This window comes from Mustela erminea, chromosome 2, assembly GCF_009829155.1.
Source record: "Mustela erminea isolate mMusErm1 chromosome 2, mMusErm1.Pri, whole genome shotgun sequence".
Lineage (NCBI taxonomy): Eukaryota > Metazoa > Chordata > Mammalia > Carnivora > Mustelidae > Mustela > Mustela erminea.
This window is the reverse complement of record NC_045615.1, coordinates 128,952,004-128,978,369: the sequence shown is the minus strand read 5'-3', so window position 1 is coordinate 128,978,369 and position 26,366 is coordinate 128,952,004. Positions and strand designations below refer to the sequence as shown.

At 44.9% G+C, this 26,366-nt stretch overlaps 1 protein-coding gene across 5 annotated transcripts in view; it reads right to left on the bottom strand.

Annotated features, from left to right (window-relative positions):
- Positions 1-26,366, bottom strand: part of TBC1D1 (TBC1 domain family member 1) — a 228,238-nt gene that overhangs the window by 149,503 nt on the left and 52,369 nt on the right. The window contains exon 1 of one of the 5 annotated variants that reach the window (XM_032334072.1): positions 2,840-3,102. The exons of the other annotated variants lie outside the window; for them this stretch is intronic. Within the exon in view, the coding sequence (XP_032189963.1) occupies positions 2,840-2,869 (30 nt within the window). The 5' untranslated portion in view covers positions 2,870-3,102. Of the gene's footprint in view, positions 1-2,839; positions 3,103-26,366 lie in introns of those variants that run through there. 5 annotated transcript variants of the gene reach the window in all.

Below are 26,366 nucleotides of genomic sequence, written 5' to 3'. Positions count from 1 at the left end.
ATTTGTTTTTATTAGCAATCTATGAGAAAACACACCTGTCCCAATGAGAGACTAACCAAGGAATCTCACCTCTGTAAAACCTGTCCCATTTGTAATACAATGTGCACCTGCCTTACTGTTCCAAGGCCATGTCCAACATAAAAGAAAGTGCATCTTAATTTTTTTTAACATAGAATTCTCTGTTTGGGCTCTATTCCTCACACTGTATAGTCAATATTTACACAATATTAATGCGGCACCCAAGAAAAACAAATACCTGTTCAGGTATCCATCTGCACCAAGCCATGTCCACGCCCCTTTCCCTCTCCCAACCAGGTGTGGAGCCAGTTTGCAAAGGTCAAACTAGAACAGCAATTAGATGTAGTGTTTGTGTGAGGTGTGTGCTCATATTCATTTATGTGCTCTTGAAGGGTCATTCTAAAGTCAAATATAACTGTACTTTGGGATTATGCACACTGTGTGTCCTATTTGAAACTCCTGTTTCTGCCTTTAAAATATTCCCTAGTTTATAATGCTAACCATGTTGATGCCTTATCTCTCTTTTTTTAATTTATTTATTTATTTGTCAGAGAGAGAGAGAGACAGCGTGAGTGAGCACAGGCAGACAGAGCAGCAGATGCCTTATCTCTTAACAGTAAACCAAATCAGGTTCCCTAGAAAGTCACTCTTATCATCTACAGCCCCAAGAAATGAACTTTCAAATAATTTCATATTCTAAAATCTCACAGAACATATTGTTTATAAAAATCAATTTCAGGATCCAATTTATAATCACACACCAACTAACAGGAATGAAATATAAAATAACTGCACTTTCTCCTGACAACTGATAAATGTGTTCCAAAAACGTTTCATAGTTTTGTTGTTTTGCAGTTTAAATAACTTTGGAATAACATGATTCAGAATTTAGATGAAGTTATCAACATACATTTCATTTAAATAACCTTTTCAAAAGTATTGCCAGTTGGAGAAAGCTGACAATCCTTGTAGAAGTCCTTACAGTTTTGTTTTTTGAGTTTGTGTGTTATTTTTTTTTTTTTAATAAAACTTTGGTCTGGTGTTTTCACTGTCATCTCCTAGGCCAACATGAGCAAAAGTCCACCTCACTCCTATAGTGAAAAACATCTTTATTAAATAGGTTTTGGAAAAGTAAATAAAACCATAAAATAGTATGAACAATAAGTATTTGGGGTTTTGTTTATTTAGACTTCAAACAGTAAGTCTGGTTTTTTTTATTTCTCCCTTTGGCTTTATGATATAAAGTATAACAGTATACAAGCAGACTCAAATCCTCAACCTAAAATAAAATATAATCAGACAACACACCCTGAATTACTTCTTAAACCACCTCACATCATTTTTTAATTTAGCATTATTTATAAAAGCTAATCAGCTATCACATCAAACCAGGAAATCGGGGCATATCATTCCTTTCTTTTTCAATACAAAACTGCGACTCAAAACTTTTTCATTTACCACCCGCTGTGTTTCAGGAAGTGAAAATTCTGGTGAGGATGAGAAGATAGAATACAGTGCCTGAAAATCTGGTTTCTGTGTCTCCATTTTATTAGCACTAATTGATAGTCAAAGCTTTATCTGGCTCAAGGACAGGTATTTATTATAAAACCAGCAGTCTAAGAGCACTGTGTAATTAGCAGATAGAACCACCACCTAATTACTATTTGTAAAGGGTCACATACTGGCTAACGGGTTCCTCCAATAATAGTTTATTACCCGGGGCGCATGGGTGGCTCAGTGGGTTAAGCCGCTGCCTTCGGCTCAGGTCATGATCCCAGGGTCCTAGGATCGAGTCCCAGGATCCTAGGATCGAGTCCCGCATCGGGCTCTCTGCTCAGCAGGGAGCCTGCTTCCCTCTCTCTCTCTCTGCCTGCCTCTCCATCTACTTGTGATTTCTCTCTGTCAAATAAATACATAAAATCTTTAAAAAAAAAAAAAAAAAAAAAGAGTTTATTTACTCAACCTGCGAAACGCCCCTGGGTGTGAGAAAAGTGCCCAGGGGTCCTGCCGGCCTTTTAGAGGCTTCGAGGGAGGCATCATTCAAATGACCCAAATGCCTGGTACTCCGGGAGGAATAAAAATAATCCCACGTTCTCCAACTGGTGGGAACTCCAGAGAGCTACTCCAGTCCCTCCGTTCCAGCCGTCGTGAAACTGGCAGGGCTTTGTGAGGCTCCGATATTCTGAAAGCGCTCATGTTCGGAAAATAAAACTTCATGGAAATAGAATTTACATTCAAAACTCGCACCACCGCTCCCTCTGAAATCGGGGAGTTTAAGACAAAGGACAAACACCCTCTGCGCGCACCAAGTCCAGCCTTTCGGCCCCCGCAGCGCCCTATCCCAGGCCACCAGGCACGACCCTGTGTCAGGGAGGCTGCCACACACGGTCCCGCCGCGGGGCAACACCCAGCGCTGCGCGCGGTGGGCTGCGCGGGGAGGAGAAGCAGCCGGCCTCCGGGGCGAACACCTGGGGCCGGGCGTCGGGCCTCGCTCTTCCCATCCGTGAAATGGGCGTGACGCCACCTGGCCGGCTCGGCCGACTAATGAATGAGAGCCGCCGGGGAAAGGACTCCGGCGGCGCCCGCCACCCTCCGGCCGCTGTCCCCTGGCCGCGGGACGTCCCCCGCCGCGGGCAGTCCCGGCACGGCCAGACCCCCCCGTCCTCCTCACCCCGAGCCGGGGGCGCTCCCCGCGCTCCGGACCCTCTCACGGCCCGACGGTTACAGAGGTGCCCAGAACGGCGCCCGCGGGGACGCCGGCTCCCAGCGCCGTCCGCTCCGGTAACGGGCGCCGGCCCGACGCTGCCCCGACGCCGCCTACCTTGGCCACCCAGCTGAACAATGGTGACATCGCGGGCCGGGCGGCGGCTCCTCGCCGGTCGCTCCCGCTCACTCCCTCCGCGGGCCCGGGAGGCGGCGGGTCGCCGGGGGCGGGCTCGGGGCGCGGCGGGGCGCGGGCATGGCTCCCCCGGCGGCGGCGGCGGCGGCAGTGGCGGCGGCGGGCTCCTCCCCGCTCGTCACGGCCGGGAGAGGTCGCGCCCGCTGGGCGGCCCGGCCGGCCGAGAAAGGGAAGTGGGTGGGGAGAGCGCGGGGAAGGGGAGGGGAGGGGAGGGAGCGCAGCCGACCCCGCCCCCATCCCCACCCCACCCCCACCGCCGGGCTCGGGGCGGGAAGTTGGGACTCTCGGGGGTCGCCCTCCTCCGGGGTGCCCCGGGCTGCGCAGCTCCCGGAGGAGGAGTCCGACAACTTTCCGAAAACTAGGAATTCCTGTCTCAGAAGGCCCCGAGTTGAGCTAACACAAAGCCCGCCCAACTTACCCGGGGTTACCCCCACCCCCACAGCCTTTCTTTCTAAACGCTCTGAGATTGCTGGTAACAAAAGGACTAGTGTTTCCCCAGCCCCTAATACCTTTATATAATCAAAGGTGGTTTTCTTGGAGTCAGAAAACTACGCTATTGGGGGGTAGGGGGAGTAGCTCCAGCTCCTGTCAGCCCGCGGCTTTCAGCCACGTGAGAGATTTTGAATTCGAGAGTTTTCTTCTCTCCCAAGGCAAGATGATAAGACAGCGTAGTCAGCTTATAGCTACAAAGGTTAAGGTAGGTTTCTAACTCAAGGCACTGTAGTTCCATGTTGGGGAAAAAAATGTCCAAAGGTCTAACAGCCAATGTGTAAATACACTGCGTGACGTCTAGCCAGCCACTCACTGGGTTCATCACGCCCATCAGCAACCCGGGCAAAAGAATTTTGCTTCTGTTACCTTTTGTAACAATGTGCCTCATTTTCAGATAGGCCAACAGAATGTTTTGATGGTCTCCAAATGTCTGGCATTTGAGTTAGGTGGGTATTATCATCTATTGCCGCATAACAAATTACCCCAAAACTGAGAAGCTTAAAACACAAGTGTCTGTGGGTCAGAGATCCAGAAGCCTCTTGGCTGGCTGCTCTGGCCTGACTTGTCTCTTGAGGCTGAGTTCAAGCTGTTAGCTGGGGCCGCAGCCATTTCCATCTTCCAAGCTCACTCACACAGTTAGTTCCTTGCAGGCTGTTGGACTGAGGACTTTGGTTTCTGTGGCATCACGTGGTCCTCTCCACAGGGCTGCTCATAAAATGGCAGTTCGAATGCCCCAGCACAAACGATCCAAGAAAGAACATGTATCCACAAAAGACATCAATCATTTCATAAACTCATCTCAGAAGTGACAGCCCCAAACTTCAGCTGTATTCTATTCGTTAAAAGGCGAGGAAGGAAGTCCAGTCCATGCACAAGGCAAGGGGGATTACACACAGGCATGACTGCCAAGAGGAGAGGGTGGTGGGGGCGAGGGAGATGTCATCTTGTTTCTCCTGGCAGGTAGGGTGTACGGGGAAAGCCAAGAGTTCCAACAGCATTCTAACAGAGCCTATCTAGGTAATTGAAAAGGGCCTTAGGACCATCTTAAGGAGCTTCGTGCTTTTAAGCAAGTGATTGATTGATTTCTTTGAAAGAAATTGAGACCAGGGGCACCTGGCTGGTTCAGTGGGTAGAGCATGCGATTCTTGATCTTGGGGTTGTGAGCTCGAGCTCCACGTTGTGGGTAGAGTTTACGTAAAAGAAAAAAAAAAATTAAAGCTAAAAATGGGGGAGGGCATTTGTAGCCATTTAACCAGATCCTTCCCTGTTAGCAAATCACTCCGCTCCCCACCCCACCCCCCAACCCCCAGCAAGTAGAAGAGATAGAGATTAACGCTGAGGACGCCCCTGTCCTCCACAACCTTGCGAAGGTCACCCTCTGGTCACCCTCTGGCAATCTGTTAGAAATGCAGAATCTCAGGCCCTTCCCTAACCCAAACCTACAGAGTCAGAACTTTCATTTTACCGTGATTCTGGACAGCCAGTGTGCACATTTGCGTCTGAGATGCACTAGTATATGAGAGTCATTGACGTGGGGTTTAAAATGAGCTTCTGGCCAACGGACCCTTGAGAGAACAGCTGAAACTGTCCAGGGTCCGGGGGATGATGAACACTAGCTCAGCTAGAGGGAGCCCTGAGGGGTTCCTAGGCAACAACATAGTTAGATGGCAGTGGATAGAGAGCTGAGGACAAGTGGGACAAGCTGGGTCCAGGACAAACGTCACCATACTCCATACTCCCATCACTCCAATCCCCAGACTAAGCTCTATGCCCAGAATTTAGAAGCAACTCTGGGATGAGGATTAAGGGAACCCAAAATTGATGAAAGGAACCTAAATTACTCCCAACCAAGGTAAATTTTCTGCCAGTTGGGCAAGTGATGGGGAAGCAAAAAAATTAGATTAAATTTAGGAGAATAAAAATCACACTTCTTGAGCATGTGCGCGCACACACTAAGAAAGTTAGGTCAAATTCTGGGTCTAACCGTTACAATGGGAGAATGTGTTAGAAGGTGAGATAGGGACATCGTCTTTATTATTTTACCCTGGATCCAGTTCTCCATATATACACATCGGGGCGGAGGCTCATCGGAACCTGGTTTGAACTTACATACCCTTCAGACACACAGAGGTCTGCCTCTGCCCCAGAGCTCTCTGCCTGATCCAGGACTGGGCAGAAAGCACTCATTTCATGGGAACACAAGGATCTTTCCATGGAACACACTTGACAGGCAGTAACAGGCGGGGCTCCAACACCAAATAGTTTAAGAAATATAGAAGGGTCTTTTTTTTTTTTAATTTTTAATAAACATATAATGTATTTTTAGCCCCAGGGGTACAGGTCTGTGAATCACCAGGTTTACACACTTCACAGCACTCACCATAGCACATACCCTCCCCATTGTCCACAGAAGGGTCTTATTTTAATTCACTGCCAACATGTACCTTGCAAGTCACAATGTAGAAAGCAATTGTCTTAGAATTTGGAATTTTATTAAAAGGAAACTGTTAACATCAGATAATCTACTGATTCCACATTCAAATAATACAATTTTCATTGAAACACCACACCCCCTCCCATCTGAAAAAAAGTATCCTTCCCCCAAGAAACTGTCTATTCCCCCAGGGAAGGACTGTACATAGACCAGGGATTGGTTATTTTTAACAGCTCCCTAGTACTCCTCTTTCAGTTGGAATTGAGAACCCCTACAGACAGAACCGTCAATACTCCAAGGTGCTGATGGTTCCCAGCCCTGATCGTCTATCAGAGTTACCAGTGGTGCCAAGGGGTAGGTGGGGGAGGAGGGTGGACAAACGGGCCCTGTGGGGGCAGAGTCGAATTCTCAGGGACCTCAAAGAGCAATAAATGCATGAAGAGAGCCAGTTGTGAGACCCTAAGGACTGAACGAGCTGGGGCATCTTCAAGAAGGGACACCCAATTATCACAACTCCCACCAAACCAAGCACAATGTGTCAGCCAAATGTACTTGGCCAGAGGTCAATACTGGTGTCGACCTCTCACTTAAAGCTTGGAAGAGTGGATGTATGTGGGTTCCTACCCTAACAGGTGAGTCTAGCTATCAGCCAGAAATAAGAACTACTTCCAAAGTGCTAGATCCCTTATTTTAAAAAAAAAAAAAAAAAAAAAAAAGGTATGAGGGATATCTGAGTGGTTCAGCCAGAAAAGCATGTGACTTTTGATCTCAGGTCATGAGTTCAAGTCCCACACTGGGTAAAGAGATTACATGAATGGATGAGTGAACGGATGAATAAAAGGAAAAAAATAAAATATAAATAAAATATAAAATAAAAAATAAAATAAAAATAAAAAGATATGGTTGCCCTGTGAAGATCGATGGGCTATCCAAGTAGGATCGCGGAGATCTAAACAGGATCTATAGAAAATCCAAGACTGCTGTCCTTCTTGTAGCTTTAAAAGGATGATTTAATCTGTTTTCCTGAGACACTAAGGGAGGACTTGAAGAGAGATGGGGGAACCAGGAACTAGAAGAGTTGCCCCCCTCCTAAGTCTGACTGTAATCACCCCCACCCCTGCAAGAAGCCCCCAACACTGCTGCCCGACTCTCCTGCCATGTTCCTCCTTTGGGGAGGAGCAAGAAGCAAGGACATCAAAATCTCCTGAGGATTCCGGAGGAGCTGTACCTGCTTGGCTGCACTCCACCAGCTCCGATGTGGAGGCAAGGAGGGGGAAGCATCCAAAAACATGACCTCACTCGCCAGCCTGGTCCTCTCCCCTCCAAGACCTGGCTAAAAACAGGGCCACCGTTACACAAGGAAACAACGTGGCTTCAAGTTAATCAGAACCACAAGGCAGCCACGATCCTGACACCAATGACAAGATGGGTTGTTTTTTTTTTTTTTTCCCACACCACCAAGCAATCTCTGACACCAGCTGGGTGTCCGACAAGTCACCTCAGTTGGGACATGACTGACCTGGAGATAGTGTCAGACCCCACGAGTTAGGAGCTCACTCCCATAAGACCGTGGCCCCCACACACTCTTCCCATGGCAATCACAAGGCCAAGTTGCCTCTTGGGCTTCTGACCTACCAGCCACAGGTTCTCCTCACCCCGTCCTTGGGTTCCATTAATACACTAGAGTGGCTCACAGAACTCAGAGTAACATTTCACTTCCTAGATGACTGGTGTAGTAGAAAGGACTGTAACTCAGGAACAGCCAGATGAGAGAGATGCACAGGGTGAGGTGTGGAGAAAGTGCAGGCAACGTGCACACTTTCTCAGAGCGCCACTGTCCTGGCCTCTCACCCGGAAGCTCTCCAAACCCTGCCATGTGGGTTTTCAATGGAGGCTTCATGACCTCAACGCGATCAATTAAATCCTTGGCCCCTAGGGACTGAACTCAAACTTCAGTGCCTCTCTCCACTCAACCCCCCACCCCCAACCCCAGAGATCAGGGGAAGGACTGAAGGTTTCCAATCCTCTGATCATGTGGTTAGTTCCCTGGCAACCAATCTCCTTTCTTAGGTGACCAGGGCCTTTCCAAAAGTCACTTCATTAACATGACAAAAGAACACCTTTCTGGCTCTCTTCACAGGAAATTCCAAGGGGTTTAGGAGCTCTGTGCCAGGAAAGGGGACAAAAATCAAATATATATCTCTTATAAATCAATATCACAGCAACTAATCAGGGATTTATTCAGTTCGAGGACATTCATCACCTATTGTATAAAGCAACACATGTCTTGGTAAGGAACAGAAATGTGATTAAGACCTAAATCTTGGGGCGCCTGGGTGGCTCAGTGGGTTAAGCTGCTGCCTTCGGCTCAGGTCATGGTCCCAGGGTCCTGGGATCGAGCCCCGCATCGGGCTCTCTGCTCAGCCGCGAGCCTGCTTCCTCCTCTCTCTCTGCCTGCTTGTGATCTCTCTCTGTCGAATAAATAAATAAAATCTTTAAAAAAAAAAAAAAAAAGACCTAAATCTTGACCTCAAGGGGGATAGAGGGGCAGCCAGTAGGACTAGGAAGGAAAAGAGTGAGAAATGCCACGAGAAAGGCCCAGGTGAAGCTCCAGGGAGTTCCCGGGAAAAAAAAAAAAGAAAGTTAACTTATGCTACAAAGGAAAAACCAGCTTCTGGCTGGAAGGTCAAGAATCTTTTCTCTTTTCCCTTTTTTCTTTTTTAAGGACTCTCTACAACCAGTAAGGGGTTCAAGCTCACAACCCAGAGACCAAGAATCACATGCATGCCCTAGGGACTGAGCCAGCCAGGTGCCCCAAGACTTTCAAACTTTTACAGATGGTGATAAGACTTTCCAGGAGGAAGGATCAGCTGGACAAAGGGAATAAAAAAATGAGTGCTTGTCTCTGGAAACCAAGTCTTACTAAGACAGTACAGAAATCAGAGCTTACATTGCAGGAAGAGAGTTTCTTTGCAGGAAGAGAGTTTCAGTAAATTTTAGTCTGGAGGTGTGCAGTTATCCCTTTCTGGCATAAAACTCTGTTTCCAGAAAAAAAATTTGCTGAGGATACTATCAAGTCCAAAAAGTCATGCAACAAAAATCCCTCTGTATGAACTGAAAACATATGCCATGAAAAAACTTGAACTTGAACGTTCATAGTAGTAGTATTCATAACAGCTATAAAGCAGAAACAAGCCAAGAGTCCATCCACTGATGAATGGATAAACAAAATGTAATATACCACACAACACAGCATTATTTTGTCATAAAAAGTAATGAAGTACTGATCCATGCTACAATGTAAGTGGACCTTGCAAACAATATGCTAAGTGAAAGAAGCCAGACACAACAGATTATATATTGTATGATTCCACTTACATATCCAGAATAGGCAAATCCATAGAGACAGAAAGTAGATTCCTGGTTTCCAGGAACTGGAAGGAGGGAAAAATGGGGAGTGACTGCTAATGAGTATAGGGTTTCTGTTCCGGGATGATGAAGATATTTTGGAATTTTTAGTATATTCACTATACCAAATACACTAAAAATATACTAAAAAACAAAATTCCATGGTATGTGAATTATGAATCAATTTTTTAAATATCTCTAGGTGATGATGCTTTAATGATTTTACATAAATTAATGCCATGAGGCTTTATAATAATGGGACCCACACTTTAGAGGGCTAGTTGTAGGAATTTTTTAAAAATATTTTATTTATTTACTTGACAGAGATCCTAAGTAGGCAGAGAAGCAGGCAGAGAGAGAGGGGCAAGCAGGCTCCCCACTGACCAGAGAGCCCAATGCAGGGCTCAATCCCAGGACCCTGAGATCATGACCTGAGCCCAAGGCAGAGGCTTTAACCCACTGAGCCACCCAGGCGCCCCAGGAATTTTTTTTTTTTTTTTAAGTAATCTCTACACCCAACTGTTAGGAGTGAGTTGGACAGTTAGGGAGTCAGGGCCAGGGTCCCCAACAAGAAAATCTAAAATCAGGACAGCTACAATAAAGCAGCACTGACATCCTGTTTTGCAGCTTAGACAGGACTAGCATTCTGCTTTGTGGCCTTTGCAGAAATGACTTCTGCAAAACATCCTAAAATAAGACAATTCACCACAAAGCATTTGTCAATATCACGGACAAGTGGCAGTTAAGACGTAAGCCCCCAGATGTCAGCCAAAAAAGAGACCGTCAGTATGTAGACATTAACCTAATAGGTAGACAGATAGGTTACCAAAGCCCTGACTGGCACGACTCAGCACACCCTGATTGCTTAATATAGTTCTGCAAAAGAGCTCATAAAAATCCCTACTCTTAGAAACTCCAGGGGCAACCCTCTCAGGCCCACCTCCCTCTCCGGGAGCTTTATACTATCTCTCAATAAACTCTGCTTTGCTGCCCACCACTCTTTGTCTGTCTACCTCTTCATTCTTAAAAGCGGCGTGACCAGGAAGAGAATCCCTACAACACAATGTGGGGCTTGAACTTACAACCCCAGGATCAAGAGTCGCATGCTCTACAGAATGAGTTTTAGGATTGAGTGATATGCATGTGAAGCATCTAGGCCTGAATCCCTGCATATAGTAGGTGCCTAGGAAATGGTAGCCGCAGTGGTAGAAGTAGTAGTAGGAGTACTAGCAATGATTGCTGTTGGTTAGTGATGGGTATTTATGGTGATTACTTTAATGTGTCCTCCTGAATAGCCTAAGGTCCATTCACTTGGTTGGTAAATATTTCTGGGTATATCTGTGAAGGTGTCTCCAGAAGAGATTTCAATCAGTAGACTGCCTAAAGAAGATAGCCCTCCCCACTGTTGGGCTGGTATGATCCAATAGTTGAGGGCCTCCATAGAACAAAAGGGCAGAGGAAGGGCAAATTCGTGCTCTCTGCTTGAGCTGAGACATTCATCTTCTCCTACCTATGGGCATCAGTGCTCCTGGTTCTCAGGCCTTCAGACCAGGACTTACACTATCAGCTCCCAAATTCACAGGCCTTCAGACCTGTACTGTTACACCACCAGCTTTCCTGGTCCTCCAGCCTACAGGCGGCGATCACGGGACTTTTCAGCCTCCATAACCACATGACCCAATTCCTATAATAAATCTCCTCTTACCTCTATCTGTATTGGTTCTGTTTCTCCGGAGAACTCGGACTAATACAGCATATGTTATAAATGCACAAATAAAAGAGAGATGATGGGCCAGAGGTCTCAAGTTCATGACTGGGTTTGCCGACAGGACAAATAGTTGAGATCAAAGAGGAGACACAGGAGACTGTGTGTCAGTCAAAACTAATTCCAGGATGGGTGGGCCTCCATGCTTCTCAAGATTTTCCTCTCCCTTTTTATGAGTTGCTAAGTCTAGCGGCATGACTGTGTTCCATTTGTTCCTTTAACTCTTTAAAGCACACCACGAATTGTCCAAGTCTCTCTGGTAAATTCCCATCATTCTAACCAGGGAGAGGCTGGAAATGCACAAGTATTCCTGCCCCTCATTTTCAGACACCTCGGAATTCCTCCCTCAGCAAGGAATCCTGTGAATTCCCACTACTTCTCCCCTGTTCCTCTTCCCACACATCCCAGCCCTTTTCACCTGGGTACCTCTGGCACTTTCTCTCAAGCACGTACAAGCAAACACATTTTAAATCATGGTAAATTCAAAATGGAGTTTTTGGGTGGCAAGACCAAGTATTGGAAAGCCCCCTTCAGAACACACAGTGCTTCATAAATTGGTGTGTGAGGGAAAGAAAGTTCTGGGTGGGGAGTAGAAGGATAAATTTGGTGAAGACTTATTTGGATGTAGACAATAAATTCAGGTTATTAACTAAAGAACATTCTACTTTGATGCCTCCATATCAACATTTAAATTAAGGCCTCTAATTTTGTTTTGATTTCAGGTATCAGGTTGTTATTTCTCGTTAACCAGCATAACAGCAAACAGATTTAGTAAGACATTTTTAATGGCTCCAGGCACCTTTAGTACGTTTACCAAAAAGCCTTGCAAAATTAAAAGCTGGCTGCAGCCCCACGAGAAATACTAAGACTCTGCAGTGTAAAAAGTGAGTCACTGAATTGTTAACTCGAGAGGGAACCAGCCAGTGACTAACTCCCTACAAATACAGTTCACTCCAACTGCAGGATGCCTTTTTTTCCCCTCCGCGCCCAGCAGTCTTTTTTAAAAGAGAAATTTAGGGGCACCTGGGCGGCTCAGTCCGTTAAGCGTCCAACTGTGGGTCTCAGGACAGGTTTTGGTCTCAAGGTCATGAGTTCAAGCCCTGCACTGGGCATGGAGCTTACTTAAAATTAGGAAGAAGGGATGGAGGAAGGGAGGGAGAAGAGGAAGGAAAGAAAGAAAGAAAAAGAAATGTACTTTATGACAGATTTATCTCTTCATTAAGAAAAACAATGAATTCATTAAAATGCTTATGACATTTCTAAACAAGATAAATTCATGTATTTACTATTTTAATATCTGTTCCTGTCTCGTTATTTTGGCCTAATATGCATGGTAACTGTGTTCACCGTTTAGCTCGTAAAACATTCCAAAAATAGAAACAATGTTTTTCTATTTTTAGTCAGTCTATAAAGTTTAAGCAAATAAACTCTTCCCAAAAACTGTACACACATGTTTCAAAATCATGGAAAAACCCAGCCGCAATGAGCTCACAAAAGAAAACACTGAAAATTTAGTCATAAGGTTTTTGACATCCTCATCCTGGGTTATAACTAAACATAGATGCTCAGCTTTAAGCTCTTTAAGCTATTTCTTTTATAATAAAAACTATAACCTGAAAAGGCTACATACTGCATGATTCCATCTCTAAGACATTATTCTGGAAAAGGTAAAACTATGGAGATAGTCAAAGATCAGTGGTTGCAAAGGGATTGGGGTTGGGAAGAGAGGGATGAATAGGAAGAGCAAAAAGGATTTTATTTTTTTCGGATTTTTATTTATTGGACAGAGAGAGACACAGCAAGAGAGGGAACACAAGCACAGAGAGTGGGAGAGGGAGAAGCTGGCTTCCCACCGAGCATGGAGCCTGACTTAGGGCTCGATCCCAGGACCTCAGGATCATGACCCGAGCTGAAGGCAGACACTTAAGGACTGAACGACCCAGGTGCCCCGAGCACAGAGGATTTTTAGGGCAGTGAAAATCACCTTGCGCCCTTTTATAATGATGGATAACATCATTATACATTTGTCCAAACTCAAAGAAGTTCCAACACCAAGAGAGTCCTAATATAAACTATGGACTTTGGATGATTACGTCGTATCGATGTAGGTTCACCAGCTGTAATAAATGTGTCAACTCAGATGGGGGGAAGGCATACTGACAATCAGAAAGGCTAGTTATCCGTGGACGCTGGGTGTCTATACTTTCTGCACACTTTCTGCTGTGAACCTAAAACTGTTCTAAACAAATGAAGTCTTTAAAAAAAATCATTGAGTTTTAAACACAATGGAAACTCTTCTTATGAATGTTCTCGCTCTTTTCAAAGCCTAAATTTGTTACGTGTCAGTATTTTTGGATCACAATATTTTTGGAACCATGTAGCAAGCCCCTAAAAAGCAGAACAGTGATTCTTCCATGTTGGTTACCCAGGCCTGGTACACAGCCACGCACTTCTGCATGGTCAGGCAAACAATTCACACCTGCTTCCTCGCCATAGCTTGCGAATTCTCTAAAATGTCCACCGAGCCGTGTACACTTGCATTTCCCCAAAAGGACAGTGCAATTTTCAGGTGCACAGAGCAAGCACACATTCCAGGAGTCAAGACACTGGAGCCACATTCCTGGGTAAGTGTCCCTCAGGAAACTTTAAGATAAATGGTCCCTCTGGGTCCGCAGCTCAACAAAGCAATGCACAGGTTATAAAACCAAACCATCATCTGCCTCCTAGTCTCTGCACACCGCTAGAGGAGGTACGTAACTGAAAACCATCTCTGCTGGCTTTGACAAGAGATATAAGGGATGAGAAGGTATAAGCAAGAAAGGGCTTCTGGGTTCCCTTTGTATTCGAATCTCCTTTGATGTCTCAAATGCTCACAGCTAGGGAGGTCTGAGACAGTGCTCTCCTCCCCTGGAATTGTTCAGACATGACAGAGGTTGTGCTCTGGGTGAAGTGATGATAAACCAGCTTTCAGAGGAGATCAGAAGTCCTCTAAAGTGGTCTGATTGATTTTCACACAGTCCTTTGGAATCTTCCTCTTTGTGGAGGCAGCATGGGGGGGGGGTTGGGTGCATAACCTACACACCATCGGCTGTGTGATCTCAGGCAGCGCGTGCTACATCTCCCATTTCCACCTCGCACATTTCAGAGGTTAGACTCGAGATCTCCAAGATTCCTCCCAAGCTTCCTTCAGGAATGCTATGAAATATGTGCTCAGTTAAATGCCCATGATGGGTTTATACCTGGCAGCCTTAGCTCAGGGTCTAGACACAACTAAACACACACGCTCGCCAGTCACCAAGTCCTTATGTCACAAGGATGTCACAAGGATGCCAAAGCCCCTAGAACTTTTCAAGAGATCTAGAGTTGGTTCCTTACCTCAGGGGAGAAGTTTGCAAGAATGAATGCCTACGACTCCAGTGGAAGGGGTCACCTGCCTCTGGTCTAAAGTAGCCCTTCTCCAAGATCAAGGATCAGGAAGGGAGGAAATAATATCTACTGAACATTTATTGCATGCCAGGCATTTTCATACTTCATCTCGTTAATCCTTACAACAGCCCCAAAGTCTTGTGGGCCCAACTCCTGCACTACAAAGCTGCAGGGTCAGCACCTCTGTCTCAGTGGGTCTAGAAGGTGCTACTCCTCCTCTAGTGGGTCTGGAGGACAGAGAATCAAGATGAAGAAAACTTTTTCTCAAACTTTAGGATCAAATGGGAGCTTTGCCTTGTAATTTGGATTTTTTTTTAATTTTTTAAATTTTTTTGAATAGAAACATTTATCCTCGGCCTAGCTCACCACTGTGTTTTGGAAGCACATAATTTGTTTGGTTTCACAGGTTCACAGCTTAGGAGTTTGTCTCTATGTGTCTCAGGATGAGTTACTAGTCTCACCCACATTGAGTGGGTGATTGAGATATTTAAATATTTTATTTATTTATTTGACAGACAGAGATCACAAGTAGGCAGAGAGGCAGGCAGAGAGAGAAGGGAAAGCAGCCTCCCGGCTGAGCAGAGAGCCCGATGCGGGGCTCGATCCCAGGACCCTGAGATCATGACCTGAGCCGAAGGCAGAGGCTTAACCCACTGAGTCACCCAGGCACCCTTGATTGAGATATATAGATGAGACTTTGGACTTCAAACTTTTGAGTTGATGTTCGAACCAGTGAAGACACTGGGGGTTTCGGAATGGAATGAATGAGTTTCGCACTGAGAAAGACATGAATCTGGGGGCCCAGGGACAAAACGCTATAGACTTCATGTCCATATCCACCCAAAATTCATGCTGAAACCGAATCCTCCATGTGATAGGATTTGGAGGGGGGCCTTTGGGAAGGGATTAGGTCATGAGGGTAGAGCCCGCCTAAATAGGGTTAGCATCCTTACAAAAGAAAGCCCACAGAGCTCCTTGCCCCTTCCCCTATGTGGGGACACATGGAAAAGAGGGACTTCTACGAACCAGGAAATGGTCCTCATCAGACAATGACTCTGCCCGCACCTTGATGTTGAACTTCTCAGCCTCCAGAAGCGTGAGAAATGAATTTCTGTTGTTTATAAGCCACTCGGTCAGTGGTGTTTTTATTACAATAACCTGAAGGAACTTAAGATAAATAAAAATAATGGTAATGGAACGTAATGTGTATTGAGAGCACGCTATCTACAAGCCACCACTGAAGCCAGTGAACCTTCAGAACGTGCTCATCACAGGCCAGGTGTTGTTGTGAGCATTTGTAATCTGCGGGTGGGGATCAGGGTTACCCTGTTTGGGGTGGGGAAACTGCAAGGCAGAACCAGGATTCAAGCCCAAGCTTGTCCACTTAACCTCTTTACAACAGTCCCTAATTGTCTCAAAGCCCTGCTGCAAGATATTCGTTATTCTATCTGGTGGACGAAGAGCGCCGAGGGTCAGAAAAGTAAACTACCTGGCCCGAGGTCAGGCCTGCATACAGCTGAGGTTCTCTCCACAATGGCAGGAAATCAAATGGTCCCGAGTGCTGTCAACACAGGGCTTCGTGCTCTGAGATTTTAGGGGGTCTCTTCTGGTCAAGAGAGGTTCTCAAGACACTCACCAGCTTCCAGCCAAGAGTTGGATTTGTGGGGGGAAGAAGTTCTACCCCGTTTTGTGGGGCTGGAGGCTGAGCCAATGCCAGCAAGGCCACGTGGATCTGGGCATGACATGGGAGCAGATTCTAGAAATCAAAGGAGAGAGGAAGAAAAGAGGAAGGAAGCACGTTCTCTCTGGGTCCAAGGAAGCGGGGCCCTGCTCGAGGCTACAGCTGGCCGGGGCTAGGAAGAAGGCAGCGGGGTCTCCTCTGAGGCCCCTCGGGGGCCTGGCGAGCCCACTCCACCCAAACCCGAGGTGACCAGGGACAAAGCCGGGGCTGGGCTCTTGGGTGCGGGTGGGCGAGGTGGCTGCAGTCTTCCTCCCTGTAAAGAGCTGACTTGGCTGATGGACTGAAGGACCCGGACCTTCTGGTGCCCAGGAAATTAGCTGGATGGGTACATCCCCTGCCAAAGCTTAATGACAACCTGATTCTTGAGGGAGATGAGTCTGGGGATCTAAGATCAGGTTTCCTTGTAAGAAGCCCATCACCTGGTCCTCCTCTCCACCATGAGACTATGGTTCAAGGGCAACAGGTGGGCCATGTCAATGGTGCACACAGCTTCCCTGAAGCAAGACATGTTGCTAAGTAGTTTCAATTCATAGTTGATAATATAGTTCCTATTATCTATGGATGGTGATTTCAAGTATCCAAGTCCAGCCCACTGTGTGCACAGCAGTGAATGTAAACCACCGAAGCATCCACGAATTCACTGTCACTTAATGTAGATCTATTGCACACCAGTGCACACCAGTCCCTGGAGATGCTACAGCAAACAAGCCACCTGTCCCCAGAGGGACGTCTTGGGGTCCAGTGGACCCAAGAAGCAAATAAACAGGAAACTGCACGGCTGAGTGAGAAATGTTGCAAGAAGGGAACGAACAGGTACAAAGAGAAGACCTTGAACCCAACCCTAGGATCTACAAACCCACCTGGAGGGGGTGAGGTTTAAAGATGCACACAAAGGCCAAGTGGAAATTAGCTGCAAAATGGCAAAAGAAGAGTGAGATTATCCCTAAACTACAAAAGAGCAGATTCTTATACTGGACTTTTTATTACATCTAACATTCTCATTTTCTAAGGTTTTATTTTTTAATTATACAATATTTCAAAAAGATCAAATAGAATATTTTGATAGATACTCATGTAGCTATTACCCAGTTTTAACACTTAAATATTTTGCACATGTGTATACATATGTATATGTTTAAAGAAATAAAATGTTACTTATAGAGTTCTTCCTACATCCCCAGAAGTACCCACTGTCCCATACTGGGTCTATCTTTCCCTCTCTGTTTTTATATATTATCCCCATAAGTATGAATGCACAAACAATATGCCCTCACATCTTGTGCTTTTCAATTTCATCCTACATGGTTTCACAATGTATACTTTATTTTAGGCAATGGCTTTTTTATACTCAACATGGTGTATTTTAGCTACTGAACAAAATTCAATTGTAACAAATTGCATGACTAGTCCATAATTTAATTATCTCTTCCATTTTTGATGGAAATACAGAATTTTTCTTTTTTTTAACCATAGCAGCAATACCCTTTTACTGGTCTCTTTGTGCTCATGTCCACAATATATGCCCAGTCATGGAACAGCTCTATTACAGGCAACCACATCTTCAGCTCTACTGCACATGGCCGTATTCTGCTGCAGAATTAATGTGTCCATTTATACATTTATACTCCCACACACATGCATGCATTCCTGCTTCTTCACATCCTTACCTGTCCTGATGTTATCAAGCTCTTAAATTTCAAAAACCTAATGAATACGATATTATTTTCTTGCTTTAATCTACTCTTGTCTAGTTGCCGGTGAGTGGCCATCTTTTCATAGGTCAAATGGCTATTCAGTTTTCCTCCTCCATAAATTGCCTGTTCACATTATCAGCCCCCCCCTTTTTTTTTAACTAGGTTGCCTTTTTTTTTCTTAAAGATTTTATTTATTTATTTATTTTTCAGAGAGAGAGAGAGAGAGAGAGTGAGCAAGCGCACAAGCAGGTACAGTGGCAGGCAGAGGCAGAGAGAGAAGCAGGCTCCCTGTCAAGCAAGGAGCCCAATGTGGAGACTCAATCCCAGGACCCTGGAATCATGACCTGAGCTGAAGGCAACAGCTTAACCAACTGAGCTACCCAGGCATCCCTGGGTAACTGATTTACAAAAATTCATTACATATTTCATTTATTTATTTATTTTAAGTAAGCTCTCTGCCCAACATGGGGCTGGAGCTCACCACCATGAGATCAAGAGTCACACGTGCTCCCTACTAAGCCAGCCAAGTGCCCCTGGTTTATATTTTCTTAATGGTTTCATGTCTCCTGCCCTTGGGGATATGCAAAGAGATAACTGAAATGAAGAGTTCATGTTCATTTAGTGTAGGAGATACCTCTACTAAATGGTTAACAAATGGTTAACATGTCCTGGAAATATTAAAGACCCTCAGAGAAGCTACAAGTCCTGTGGTGACCCCAGGCAGACTAAACCAAATACCAGCTTACCACAGGACTTAGGGTGATTTGTTAAATATTTTCTTTTTGGTCCAATTTTTTTGTTTAATTTGTTTGATTTCAGTTTAGAATTTGACTTTCATTGCTTAGAATAATTCTGAAAAAAATCCCACAAAAACATAAGCACAAATGTCATAATTATTAACATCTTCATAACTAAATCCCTAGGCTATTAGCCTAGAAAGTTATCATGTAGCTAAACCTCTTTATTTACAGGTGATAAACTTGAAGTAGAACTTGAAATTCATCATTGAGAGAGGTTAAGCTATTCATTTATTTATTAATTCAATAGATATGTATTGAGCTTCTGCTCTTACAGACATTATTTAGGTGCTTACTATGTACCAGACATTAAGCTAAGACTTTCATATAAGTTTAAGCATTAGACACTAAAACAAAAATTAGAGACATTTAATGTCTCTAAGAACAGCTTCAAGGGGTAAAATCTGAGAAGTTAAACAGCTTGCCCAAGGCTTATAAGTAAAAAAAAAGCAGGGTTAAAATGCAAAGATTCTGACCCCAGCAATAGGATACACCAGTGATGCTTGGCCTGAGTTCAAAACACAGGGATACGAACCTTGCAGAACAAACAAGGTCCTAGCGTTCACACAATATGATGTCCTCCTTCATAGAGGAGACCCGGTTCTTCCATTGAAGAGGGCAATGGTTGGGGCTAAGGAGTTTATGCCCACACCTAGTAGAAACTCATCACAGACCTGTGTAGTCAAGACAAAGAGTACTGATCCAGAGAACCCACCAGAGTTGGCAGACTCTAGTCTGCCCCTAGAGTAAGTACTCTAGGGGCAGAGTAAGTACTTGGCCATCATGGTGAACAACAGTCACAGTCCCTGTCCTTCATGGGGCTCATGGTCTAGAGGAGGGGACAGACGTTAAGCAAGTAAGGAAACCAATGGGACACATAATTACAAAGTGTACTGAATGCTATGAAGAACAAGGTAATGTGGGAGAAAAAGACTTGTGGGCAAGGGACTGACTTTAGAATGTGTAGTCAAAAAGCCCCCAATTAACGCTAAAACTGAGATCTGACTGAGGCAGCCAGGTCACAAGTCAGGAGAAAAGCATGTGCAAAGGCTGTGTGAATGGAAGGGAACAAATCTCTCTGTGAATGCAAAAGAGAGAGTGAGGTAGAAAGTGGCTCATGATATAGCTGGAGATGGAAGCAAGGGATAGATGACCCGGGGCCCTGAGGCTGTGTTAAAAGTTGAACTTTATCCTCAGTGTAATTGGGGCAATATTAGTGGGTTTAAGGAAAGGAATCACGTGGCTCAATGCTCTACTCTGGTCACTCTGGCGACCACATGGAGAATGGAACACTGGGGAGCAGCATGGGAACAAGAGACCAGTCCTCCGGTTTAAGAGGTTACTGTGACACCTGGGTGGCTCAGTCGTTAAGCGTCTGCCTTCAGCTCGGGTCATGTTCCCAGGGTCCTGGGATCCAGCCCCGCATTGGGCTCCTGCTCCGTGGGAAGCCTGCTTCTCCCTCTCCCATTCTCTCTGCTGTGTTCTCTCTCTTGCTGTGTCTCTCTCTGTCAAATAAATACATAAAATACTAAAAAAAGAGAAAAAAAAGAGATTACTGTGATGGCCTAGCTTAGTCTGGGACTCACAGTGAAAATTAGGTAGAAGCTGATGGATTAAAGATGTATTTTAGAAACATAACCAACAGGGCTTGCAATAGAATGGAACTGTCTAGAATTATTGCTCAAATATTTCATGATTTGTCTTGAATTTTGAGTTTTGAATTTTGAAACTTAGTAAACCCTCTCCAGTGGGAAGTGAGAGGGGATAGAAGGTTATATGATCATGACTCTTGTCTAAGGAACCATAAGGCAGCCTGGGACTGAGACTTTGTATCTTTTCTGGAGGTCCCTCAGCGCATCCTTTGACTTGGAAGGAATCCGGAATCCTTGATCTCTGGCTGCCTCAGATGGTTCTTAAGAAGGCGTATCCAGTTGGTTTTTTATGGAAAAAGACATTCAGAGACATGACTGCTACACACTTTCGGTAGCAGCAGCAAACTACTAACATGTATGATAAATACCAACTCTTGATCTAGAAAACTCACTAAATCCTGGAATTCAGCCATCACAGAGCAACTCCTAGACTGACACGAGACATCTGTGCCTCCATCAAAGCTTTGTACAGAATCTAAGGCATGGACATAAGCTGCGTGAAGCTGTAAGATGTCAGTTCTGCAAATGCTTACAGCTTGCAGCTGTAAGATGTTAGTTCTAAGCTGCAAAATTAGAGTTCATGAATATTATTTAAAAATTCAGACATTTTTTAAGGGGGGGGGGCAGAGGGAGAAAGAGAACCCTACAGAGGCTCCACACTCAGCGCGGAACCCGCTGCAAGGATCCATCTCACGACCCTGAGCTCATGACCCCAGCTGAAACCAAGAGTCGGATGCTTAGCGGACTGAGCCACCCAGGCACCATACCATTCAGACGTTTTAAGATAATCAGTGTTAGTCCAGGCTGCAAATGTGTTTCCTATTTTTTCCAGCATATTCCATGTAACTCTCAGTCTTCTCTGGGTTATCGCCTTTTGCTTCCAGGACCTCCTCAAGGCTTTCATCTGGTTCCTGCTGGACTGGGGAGAAGACGTGGGAAGCTCTTGACCTGACCCTGGCCTCTGCTCCTTTATCCTGTGCTATTTCCTGTCTTCTGTTTTCTCTGCGGGAGCCAATCTTGTTCACATATTTCAAAAAGTGGGAGCCTTCGCAGAGAGGGAGTGCGGAACCCGGGGACAACGGGGGAGGGTAAGAAGGAACACAACCCACTTTATATGTAAATAGAACATTAACTATCAGAAATCGTTGTGGTAATCATAAACTTAACATGCTGGAGTGTGATTTTTCAGGCATTTTGAAACACTTGAAAACCACTTAGCTCAAGCACAGAACAACCCAGAAAGAAAGGGCAGCTGCCTCCACAGCATTTCCTAACTTGTAACGTACTTTTGCAGACATGATTTCACTTCCTATTAACCTTTGGTAAATTCAAGTCCTCCACTGTGACCAAAGCAGCTCCCCAAATTTACCCCAAAGCAACTGCAAGATGAAAAATAGACCTCACCCCGACTTATCTCTTTGACCAGCTCTGTTCCTTTGGTAGCAGAAATATGGCACCCATGGTAAGTAGAGTCGTAAGGATCTGTCTGGGCTCCACAGTCCTGTCCTGGGCAATGGGAGTACCAATGACCTTGGCTGCGGGCACAGGATACAGGGGTGTTGTATCCTGCAGACATCTGCCAACCCTACTCCAACCTAGCCCAGCACTTTGACGCACAGCAGTAAAGGGCCACTTCTGCTTCGATGTGGAAGGCAGTTTTGCTGAGTGGCCTTTCAGTTCAAAGGTAAATACACTTGCTCTCCAATTCATCCCAGAACGCTCTCTCTTTTTTTTTTAAGATGTTATTTACCTTACCCAGAGAGAAACTGAGCACAAGCAAGGGGAGCAGTAGGCAAAAGGAGAGGGAGGAGCAGGCTCTCTGCTGAGCAGCTGGACTTGATCATGGACCCCAGGATTATGACCCGAGTCAAAGGCAGATGCTTAACCAACTGAGCCACCCAGGTGCCCCCATTCCAGGACTCTTTAACCCACCTGTGTGTCTGCATCTGAGTTTGTACACAGAAGAAAAAAAAATCTGTTTATTTGCAAAAGGCCCACCTTAAATACAAGCAGGCACTCATGGGTATTATCAGAGCTCCTACTCCTAGCCTGAGACAGCTAGCTAGTAAGGGACAGAGCTAGGATTTGGATCTGGTATATCGTGTGATTAATTTAACTGCTACACGGAGCTGGGAACTGAGTACCATTAGCAGTCAGGCAGACCACGTAAATGCGTGAAATGCTGGGTGGAACGAACTAGAGAGTAGGAAGAGTGGGCAAATAGATTCTGCGTGCCAATCTGCAGGCACTCAACAAACTGCTCTCGTTCTTCAAAAAAAAAAAATCTGTTAGACACCTGTCAACAGCCAATATACTGTTAGTGTAAAATACCACTAACTGCCACATTTGAAAGCATTTTGACACATTCATCTCTAATAAATCGTCTTAAAATGGTACTCTGAATCTGGGCAGAAATAAAGTAAAAGATGTGGTTTAAGTGTCCTAAAGAAGGGGATAAACAAAGACTGTTGGGGTGTACAGGTGTGAAAGCAAATCCAATCCAGGAAAGCCTTCTGGAGGAGGTGGCATTTGAGCTGAGAGAGATGGAAAGCTTCTTAAAGGTTATGAAAGAGAAGGAGCTCTCTAGACTAAAGAAATAAGAATGAGCAAAAAAGAAAAAAGCTTGGTTATTTCAGGAGAATAAACAGGGCACCTGGCAGGCTCAGTCAGTTTAGTATGTGACTCTTGATCTCGGTATTGTAGGTTCAAGCCTCATGTTGGGTGTAAAGATTACTTAAAAAATAACATCTTTGAAAATTAAATAAAATAAAATGAAATATTTTTTAAAAAGAAGAATAAACAGTCTCATTTTGTTGGAGAATAGGGTACAAAATCGTGGAATTACAGAGAAAAGTATGAAAAGTCATCCTGGTCAAGGCCCTTGATTGTCAAGCTAAGGGGTTTGGCATTAATGGGTTGGGCTTGGAAGGTAAGCAGGTCAAAGAATGGGTTTTCTTGGAGGTAAATCTGCAATGTTGATCTTACAGACTTTTTTTTCTTAAGTAAGCTCTATGCCTAACATGGGACTTGAACTCATGACCCCAAGATCAAGAATCACTTGCTCTACTGACTAAGCCAGCCAGATGCACCATGATCTTATAGACTCTTTCTTTCCGTCTCTTTTCCTTCCTTCCTTCCTTCCAAGATTTTATTCATCTATTTGACTGAGAGAGACAGCAAGAGAAAGGAGCACAAGCAGGGGGAGTGGGAGAGGGAGAAGAAGGTTTCCCTTCAAGTAGCAAGCCTGATGCGGGGCCCGATCCCAGGATCCCGGGATAATGACCTGAGCCGAACACTTAACAACTGAGCCACCCAGGTGCCTCTTCTAGACTCACTCTTTTCTTAAGCATACATTTTTTCCTAGACAACTTCAATCTGAAAAATATGTCATTATACTTAGCATATGTTTTTAAAAGTAAACTTGGTCACCATGAATGTATATGAGAAAAGGGGGCACAAAACTAGCAAATCCGGCAAATGTGGCCATCTGTTTCCACAGCTCTGAGTACAGATCAGCAAAAATAGCATTTTTTAAAACCACAAAACTACAGCTGAAGTCATTGCCAGTGTAGGATTCCACAAGTGACTCCTTATCATTTATTTGTCTGGAATCTTCAATAAAACATATCATCCCCAGGACATCGTGGAAAACTATTACCTGTTGCATTACTAATGCAAGAAATGAAAAAGGAAGGGAGGGAGGGGGAAGAGAGGGAGAAAGGGGATGTAGCTTGTCGGAAATGTAAATCAAATGTCAGAAGTGACCTTTGTAAAAGTAATGACGAAGGAAAAGAAAAATATCAAACAATCTGTGCTGAACTTTTACGAAAAGGCAGTAAAAGGTATAAAAAAAATTGAAATTTGGAGTCAGAGAGGCTCTGTTGGAATCTCAACTCTCTCCTTTGACTCTGTATTCCTGGGATGAGCTAAATTTCCTCATCCTCTAAAAGGATAATATTATTTCTTCCTATAATGGTGATAAAATGGTGAGGGATGAAAGCACGGTGTCGTGTATCACGTACATTTGTGTCTTCTCTTCCTGTGGGAAGGAAGGGATGTGCCTGCCCTCTTGAGCTTGTGGCCATGGATGTTTCACAAACCCATCTGTGGCTTATGTTCTCCCAACACATGAAGGGAGTCTAGATGTGAACCCAGTCAGCGGGGGGCTTCATGCAAGGGCGGGGTGGGGGGCGCAGATAACCCCAGAGACCAGATAAAAATCATCATGATTTCCATCGTGGCACGAATCAGGTGACTGATCGGGGGCTGGGGGGAGGTTATTAATTTACTCCCCTTTGCTGTAGATTCATACTGAAATCAGCAGACACACTTGAATGTATCATAGGAGGTCTAGCAGGGAAGATACAGAAAGGAGGTCCAGGGAAAAGCCATTTGGAGATTTCAAATGTATTAAAGCAAAGCACAATGAGGATAATCCACTGGAAATTCATTTTTTTGTCCACTAATATTTACCGAAGTGCCCATCTGGAGCCAGATACTGTAGAACTGTGGTGATAAGTGTGTTAACACAATAACACAAATCCCTGCCCTCACGAAACTTACATCCTAATGGAGAGAGGGACAGACAGCACACAAAACTAAAATGTTACCACCATACTATGTTAGAAGTTCATTAGAGGCAGGCTGTCTAGACTGCGATCAATATATATAAATGGAAAAACGGAAGGTGTACACTTGGAGGTGAAGCGTGGTTAACAGTGGTTATTCCTGGAGCACAGGCTGCTCGTGACTAATAAAGGGCACGGATTTTTGTAGAAAACAGTCGACTGGAAACCACACAAGGAAGGCATGAGAATAGCATGATTATGAGAGGAAAAGAGAGACAGGAACGTGTTTAGGTATCTCTAAGTATGTCTGTATTACGTTAGGAAAGAAAGTGGACGAGGCGTGTTTCAGAAACACGATGGAGAGAGAGATTCCTTTCTTACCTGTGACAGTGTATCTCTTTTTTAAAATGACTTTTTTGAGTTTGAGTTTGACTTTGACTTTTTGAGTTTGAGAGAGAGAGAGAGAGTGAGAGCACAAGGTGGGGGGCCAGACGCAGAGGGAGAAGCAGACTCCCTGCTGAGCAGGGAGCCCAATGTGGGGCTCGATTCCAGGACCCTGGGATCATGACCCGAGCCGAAGACAGACACTTAACCTACTGAGCCACCCAGGTGTCCCTACTTGCTACAGTTTCTTAAATTGATCAGATTATAAGTATCATTGAACTGGCAGGGATGAGAGTTCTAGATGTATTGATACAGAAATCGGTCTGTGATGCAGAAAGTAGAAAGTGCAGGTTACAGAGCTTTGTGACCTGTGAGCATGTGTATGTCACATACATAGCTTTTTTTTTTTTAATGGCATCCAATAATAGACAGCTGAGTGAGTGAGCACACACCAGTCTCATGCGTCCTCGCCCTTTCTCACCATCCACCTGCAGCTTCTCCAGGTAATGACATGCGTCTCTAAGCAGGCTTCCATGCGTCTCTAAGCAGGCTTCCATGCGTCTCTAAGCAGGCTTCCATACGCCTCTAACCAGGCTTCCACGCGTCCCTAAGCAGGCTTCCATACGTCTCTAAGCAGGCTTCCAAACGCATCCTCTTCTCTCCAGTCCACCTGCCACTGTCCCGGGTCAACCTCATCAGCTCTCCCCTGGACGACTGCACACATCTCCTTACTGGTCCCAGCCCCTCCTCCACAAGGCTAGACTTACTTCTTAAGCCAGTTATGAATCTATCCCTACCGTGATTCTCTCATAACCACCAGTCCAGTCTTGGCATGGCTCCCAAGATTCTTCCACATCTGGCCTCGCCTACCTGTGGTAGATAATGATTCCTACCTTAGAACAATTCCCCCACTCTTATTTCCTAACAGAACCCTAATTTTATGTAATTAATGAACAGAGGCCCTTGATTTCAGACTTTAGTCCTAAAGATGCTTATGAGTTGGCATATAGTATGCAATCTTTTTTTTTTTTAAGATTTTATTTATTTATTTGACAGACAGAGATCACAAGTAGGCAGAGAGGTAGGCA